The sequence below is a fragment of the Atractosteus spatula genome, chromosome 14, assembly GCF_055471065.1.
Source record: "Atractosteus spatula isolate fAtrSpa1 chromosome 14, fAtrSpa1.hap1, whole genome shotgun sequence".
Lineage (NCBI taxonomy): Eukaryota > Metazoa > Chordata > Actinopteri > Semionotiformes > Lepisosteidae > Atractosteus > Atractosteus spatula.
This window is the reverse complement of record NC_142719.1, coordinates 40,559,280-40,566,550: the sequence shown is the minus strand read 5'-3', so window position 1 is coordinate 40,566,550 and position 7,271 is coordinate 40,559,280. Positions and strand designations below refer to the sequence as shown.

At 41.4% G+C, this 7,271-nt stretch overlaps 1 protein-coding gene across 1 annotated transcript; it reads right to left on the bottom strand.

Annotated features, from left to right (window-relative positions):
* Nucleotides 1–986: 986 nt before the first annotated feature.
* Nucleotides 987–5,850, bottom strand: LOC148821340 (neuropeptide Y receptor type 6-like). The gene has a single exon (XM_088931906.1). The coding sequence runs from the start codon at nt 5,848–5,850 to the stop codon at nt 4,714–4,716; it is 1,137 nt and encodes a 378-aa protein (XP_088788032.1). The 3' UTR covers nt 987–4,713.
* Between the last annotated feature and the right edge of the window lie 1,421 nt (nt 5,851–7,271).

The window sequence follows — 7,271 nt, the reverse complement described above, 5'->3', positions numbered from 1 at the left end:
TGGTTCTAGATCATATAGGTTTGGGATCTGATTCGAGTTTCATTAATGTGGGTAAAATCGTACACAGTATGATCACCCACCCAGTGACCTGACAGAGTGCAAAATTAATATGTCTAAAGTCCGGTGCATACCGCCTTGAAGCCATGCGCGCTTGCCTGATCTCTTTAGCCTCTTGACTCCATAATAAAAATGTATGTGATTCCGCTCTTGAGTTTCTTTAGTTCCAGGATTCACTCATTAAATTCTATATTCCGTTGTGTGAAAGATCTGCAGGGTCCCAATTCTGCTCACTTTTAAATCCTGCCCCTACGCCTTTGTTCTGCGAGCATTCTCTTTGGTTTTATCCTTTAACTCCTGAAACTCCCATCTCACCATACAGGCAATGTATGTAGACTTCATTTATAACACAGTATTCTCCGGAGACACTGTAAAATGTTAAGACAAACCCTTCAACAATTTAAAGGATTAGAAACAAGGGAAATTGTAGGCATCACAGACTTTTACTGGTGTTAATGGTGAATTGCTTATGGAATGTGTGGCATGAAGGCATTAGAATTAGAATTGAACCCCTGGGCTCAATCTGCATGGAGTATGTATGTTCTCCCCATGTCCATGTGGGATTCCTGTGGGTGCTCTGGTTTCCCCCCCAGAGTCTAAAGACATGCTGGGAAGGTAACTGGGTTCTGGGAAAACTGGCCCCGGTGTGAGTGCGTGCGTGTTTGTGTCTGTGTGTGCCCTGTGATCGACTGGCATCCCACCCAGCGTGTATCCAGCCTTTCACCTCTTGCTTGCCAAGTTAGACTCTGGCTTCTCTCACGACCCTATACTGGACCACTGAAGTGATGTAGAAAATGGATGGATGATACTTTTACCAAATACTGTATGGCCTTAGTGATGATTAAAAGACAGACACATTTTATATTCAGTTGCAAGTATAACACACAGCTGCAGATTTCCCAACTCGGAAAGGAGAAAAACAAACCACCTTTTCTTCAGATTTGTTTTTTAATATGCCCTTTAATTCATGACAGGTATTAGAACAGTCTACAGCAAAACTAATGCAAACGAAATTCAAGGAACTCATAGCTTTAGCGCTGACTCCGCTCTAATTACATCAACTTACAAGACGGTAAAAAGATGTATCAGCATCTGTTGATTCTATTACCTTCTAATACCTTAAGACACTTTGGCCCTCATCTGTGAAGAACTAATATAAACACTGCATTAGTTTCACATTTAGGATAGAAACAAAAAAGCATATGCAGAAATTTAATTAACTGGTAGACATGAACATGAAGTGTCCACAATTTTAAAAACATTTTAAAAGTTTCACAATAGTGCATGAAGATTTTGCTGATCAATTTAAGCATAAAGCAGCATTCTTCTTACAGTTTTTCAGCACTAGAAACCATGAGTTATTGTGATACATTTACAATAGTTGTTTAGTCTTTTTGTTCTTTCGTCATTGTCCTAAAATGTAACCCTGGAAAAAACGCTATCCATATCAATTGCCTGTTCGTAGCACACAGAACAATTGCTGCTGTACACACTGTATACATATACAGTAAAGAGTATAAATCACACTTTTACATGTTTACTGATCTGCTGGTGGTACAAACGGATATGCACTCTGCTGCACAGCAAAACACTTATAAGCAAATATCCAAAGTGTGCATCTGTGGAACAGTTCTTAAAAACAAGAACTGCTGTTTTGACAACAGCAAGCAATAGGGCACCACATTCCAGAAGCACATTACAAAATAATTGGCTAGCTCAGGATGCACTTTAGAAATATCAGCTTATGCTTTAAAATACTGACAGCATATGTTATATTCACCTATAACCAAACAGTAAATATTTAAGAACAAGAATAACTGTTTTCGGAATTAATTTGCCTAACAGTAAAAGCTATTCTTTCCAAAACCATTAAGAATATCTGAATTATTGTATACATCCTAGGTGAAGGCTTTGGACGGTACTTAATCACACTTAAATATACTACATTTTGATCAAATTACAATCACATTAAAAAGAATATCTATATCGAACAATAAACATCCAGATTAAAAAAAATCAACAAAAAATATTATTTATCACAATATACTTTCAATAAATGTAACAAGCATAAAAATATCCAATTTTTATAAGCTCAACATGCATTTTAATACAAAAAGAGAGAGCAAATTAATAAGAATACTGTATATACACCTTTTTAAGCTAGTACACAATGTTTCATTATGCTATTTATAATGATCAAAAAATTTAAAACCATACAATAGTTAGATTACTCTTTATGTCAGTATTAAAAGCCACTGTGAAGCAATGTATGCAAAGTGTCACACTGTAAACTATACTCATTGAACATATGTGCTTTGATAAAGATTCACTGTATTCACTGAAGAATTGATGCCACACCTTTTTACTGTCACTTAATATGAATTACAGACACCTGTTAAACACTGTAAGGTAACCAGTATATTCACATCTTCTATTAAACAGAATGGTAGGGTACATAGAAATACATTTATAAACACAAAATGAAGAATTTTTCAAGAAAACAGATCTTTGTCCCCTATATCCAACTAGAACTAAAGTAGTTATCTACCATCATAACATTGCAAGTATTTCCTAGTTTTGTGACTTAACACAATCCATTTTCATCCATTAAGAGATTTTCAGTATATCATTTTAAGGTTAGCTAACACTCACCACATCTTAATAAATGTTGACTTGGTGACTGAATATAAATGGAATATTCTGTGTTGCCTTCCTCATTTTAAAAACACATGTAAAATGACAATTTGATATTTGCATTCTGGCGTTATAAAGTCATCAACTAGAACACAAAAGAAAAGACTGATCAGTGATTTAAATTTCAAAACTGTGATGTTTCTGAGCCCTTTGAAGATCAGCAGGGACTGTCAAGGCACTGAAGCAGAACTGTGCTATCCTTGTCCCAGTGAGCTGGCAACTCTACAGAATTTCTAGGTTTCTTTAAATAACCAACGTCTGAAGAGCCACGAGCACTTGTTAAAAAGGTCCAGATAAGCCAATAATGAGCTACTTCAGGTCAGTAAGAGTTGAGTTACAAAGAAAACCTGCATTCTTCAAGAGCAGGACTGGAGGCCCTTGTGCTAAGCACAAGTCTCTGTGTTATCTTCACACCTACAAGTCCCAGGGCAGGCTTTTCGACTGATGATTTTTTTTAATGACGTATATCACAGCTGCACAACCAGAGCATATGAATTATGTACATAAACATTAACTGTTTGAAAGCACTTCCGATTTCAGAACTACAAAAGCAATAGCACCAAATCAGGGGAAATGGAAACGGGCAAGAAACACAGAGCAATATGAAATGCAAATGCAGATGGCTGGCATCAGTTCCAGCTGTCACATTCAAAGACAGCTACAGAATGTCATCTCAAAGGCTTCTTTGAGCTTCTGCCCATTAACAAAAAGTAAAAATATTTTTTCTGGAAAGCAATTCTATGGCCATTTTAGAAAAAGAGCCAGGTGGCCATGTCCTGTAGCTGACCACTGGTGTCTTAGCAGGATGCTTTTAGAACACAAAAGCACAAACATATAGCTGTAGAAGCATTCTGCCAGCAGATACATTAGATCAATCTAATTACAGCTCCTTGATTATTTTCATTTACCAGTCTGAATATCTTTCCGAAGAATCAAAACACAACCGGTTTAGTAGTTGATTTGACTGTGCCTGGAGGATTTTAGCTATACTCCCACATTTCAGGCCTTATGAGAATATTTAGCGAGTACACAGAATAATACAAGAAACACAGTCCTACTGTATGTGTACAGAGAAAATTTCATTTAAAACCGAAAAAAGACTGCTTTAGAGTTCCAAGGGTGAAGGAATATTCCTGTGACGGAGCTACACCCCTTTAAAACACTCAGTTGTTTCCGAGATCTTAAACTACAGTAGGAAACAGTCAAAGATTCCATTTCATCTGTCCGAGTGAGCAGCCAGTACATTAAAGACAGAGTTATATTAAGACTTATAAATTACACTTGCACTATGCTCTCTGATAAGCACAACCATTTGTGGTAAAATGATTACCCAAAAGCTCAGTTTGAAATGAGATGTTCATTCTTGCAGTATGAGTGGGTTACCTTGTACACTAATTCAAAATTATGATTATTCTCCATTTTCATTCCCCCCCCCACACACACACAGCCCAGGCACATAAAACACAGTTTTCCAGAATAATAAATATTAAAACATCTTACAATAGAAATCACACAGCTAAAAGAGGACATCTCCTTCAGAACTTATCTTTTTAACCAATTTCAAATTGTTGATATGGTTGAGAATGAATACGGTTGAGCACTGGAGTCTATTAATCAACGTGTATAGTGGATAAGATCAACAAAAAGAGAGCAATTCAAGAAGAGCTAGAAATAAATCTAAGAATATTATAAAATCAAAAGACAACCTGACCTTGAAGTGGTTTATTGAAGCATACAATACTTTTTTCCCCAATTTTTAGGCTAATTAGCTAAGCGAACCTTGTGCAACCGGTCTTAGCTTTGGCCACAACCTCCTTGGCAAACGAGATTTTAGACAGTGCTTGAAATACAGCTGTCTCTGGCGCTCGTAGGCCTTGAAACGGAAAGGTTAGCAGCCTGGAGAATGGCACAGCTAGGAGCTTTCCCGGATGAGGAATGAAAGGAAATCCGGTTGGCAGTCCACTAGCTGCTGGGCATGGCGTTGTTCAGCTTCAGAGACCCCTTGGAGATGTCCGTCTGCATGGTAGACATGCCAATGTTCTCGTAGTCCTCCTGCGTGGCGGCGCACCTGCAGTGGCGCACCATGAGGTTGAGGTCCTTCTGGAAGTTCTTGTTGAGGAACCCGTAGAAGACGGGGTTGATGCAGGTGGAGATCATGGCCAGGAGGTGGCAGAGGGTGAAGACCAGGTTGTGGTGGCAGTTGGGCAGGGCCTCGTGGTTCCAGTCGAAGATGATGTTGAAGATGTTGAGGGGCAGCCAGCAGATGGCGAAGGCCACCACGATGGACACCAGCATGGCGTTGATGCGCTTGCTCTCGCTCAGCCGCGTCTCGTTCTCCCGCAGCCGGTCCACCAGGCCGCTGCGGCGGCGCAGGCACACGAAGATCTTCAGGTAGCACACGAAGATGAAGCCCAGCGGGGCGAAGTACTGCACGGCCAGCAGGCAGGTGGTGAAGGCCAGCCGGTCCCTCTCGGAGGGCCAGGTGTCTTTGCAGGCGTACTTGTCCTTGTAGAAACTGGAGTGCAGGGTGATGTCTCGGAAAGGCTCGTCCGTGAGGTGGTAGAAGATGAGGAAAGGGACGGAGAGGGTGGCTGAAGCCATCCAGATGAAAGTGATGCCCCAGTAGGCGTGGGAGATATTGGGCTTCCAGCCCCTGGGGTTGACGATCAACTGGTACCGCTCAATGGCAATCAGGACCAGGGAGAAGCTGGAGACGGAGACAGACACGCACTGCACAAAGGAGCTGACTTTGCACATGGTCTCCCCGAACACCCAGTGGTCCATCAGCGTGTAGACCACCGTGAAAGGGACGCACATGACGCAGATGAGCACGTCCGACACGGACAGGTTCGCGATCAGGATGTTGGTGACGTTGTGCGTTTCCTTCTGCCGCTTGACGATCGCGATCAGGCAGAGGTTGCCGAAGAGGCCCACGATGGTCACCACGCTGTAGCCGCCCACCAGAAGCAGGAGGATGTAGAGTGAAGGGTGGCAGTCGTAATCAGAGAAGCGGGGCTTCCAGCTGCCGCTGCCGTTGCCCAGGCTGGCTGCGGTTCTGTTGGACAGGCTCCCGTTGGTGCCGGGCAAGGGGTCGGCCATCGCTAAACAGGCAATCACATCATCTCCTGCACCGAGGGGCTGCCGGGTCCTAGCAGCTGATGATGCCCCATAATCCCCAAGGCAACAGGGCTGGCTTCTGCGATTCTTAAGCCGAAAGCGGAGGGGTCATTTCCAGTCTCCCGCTCGTGTCTGATGAGATGACATTACTCGGGTCTTCTCCTTTCACGCTACAGCTCCAGCTTCTTCAGCCAAACAGTACCTGTTGGCGCAACAGCGGAAGGTGAATAACGCTGCTGCATCAAGATCCAAATAAATTACGCAAGAAGGAGATCAAGAAGGGGTGAAATGGAAATGGAACGGTGTTTATGGTATTCTTTCATTCGAAACCTACGGAGTTGATCTTTTTAGGACTACAGATGCGACACGGATGATAACGAGGGTAAGCTGGCTATTTTCAGTAAGGTGCAATAATGAGATTTCGTTTCTCAACCTTTTTTTAAGTGTCTTTGGCGGAATGTCACTGGGGAAAGCCGATACTCTTGGCTAATGCTGCTTTTCAGTCTTTCTAGGTTTGGGATTGTTTGTTTTCAGGTATGCATGCTTCTACTCCAAAAGTAAAAGAGAAAACTGATATAACAATTTAAATGGGACTTTTTTTTTCTTCAGAAAGAACACTAATTAGTACCTCTGAGAAAATGATGTACAGGGTGTAAAGGTCAGCAGAATTAAAGACTGTTTCAAAAACCTCTTGCTGAGGTTATGTAAAGAGTAGGAATTTAAATTGCAGTGAAAGAGATAGCTAGGGGAGAAATGAAGCTACGCTTATTTTTCTTGCAATACTTTAAGTCCAATTAATTTTGCACTGCACAGCGGGCTCACTGTGACGTAGTAGCTGTTTAAGCCACTAGAGGACAATCTAAGCACTATGCATGGGTAGCCTTTACTTTAAACAGGTAAAGACAATCTCAGAAGGGGTCTCTCAGTTTGACCATCTAATATGACAGGAGTCACCACAGAAGCGATTGCTGGTGATCCAGTGCTCACCCATCGTCGAGGAAAGCTACTGAAGCTATTGGTTATCATACGATTTACAGGTTGGGCTCTTAATCATAAATAAGTAGATTAAGTTAGTTATCATAAGGTAGTAGAAAAGTTACTACCTGATGGTTTTCTTTTCTGAAGAACACTTGTCCTCTCTGGTGTTTTTTTTTTTAAAATGATCAACTAAAGCCACAGTAAATACACAGAAATTACACTTCATCCTTGGAAGAACTTGCATTTTTCCTAAGGCAGGACTAGACTTCTTTCATAGGACATCTCCTCTTTTGATTAAACTCGAACGTCTAAGCACACTTGTTCCCGTGTCAAAATCTGTTTACTTTCCAAGCAACGGTAAATAACTGAACAAGAAAACATTCAAGGAGGCAAGCGGTCACACATGCAGTAGACAAACTGATACC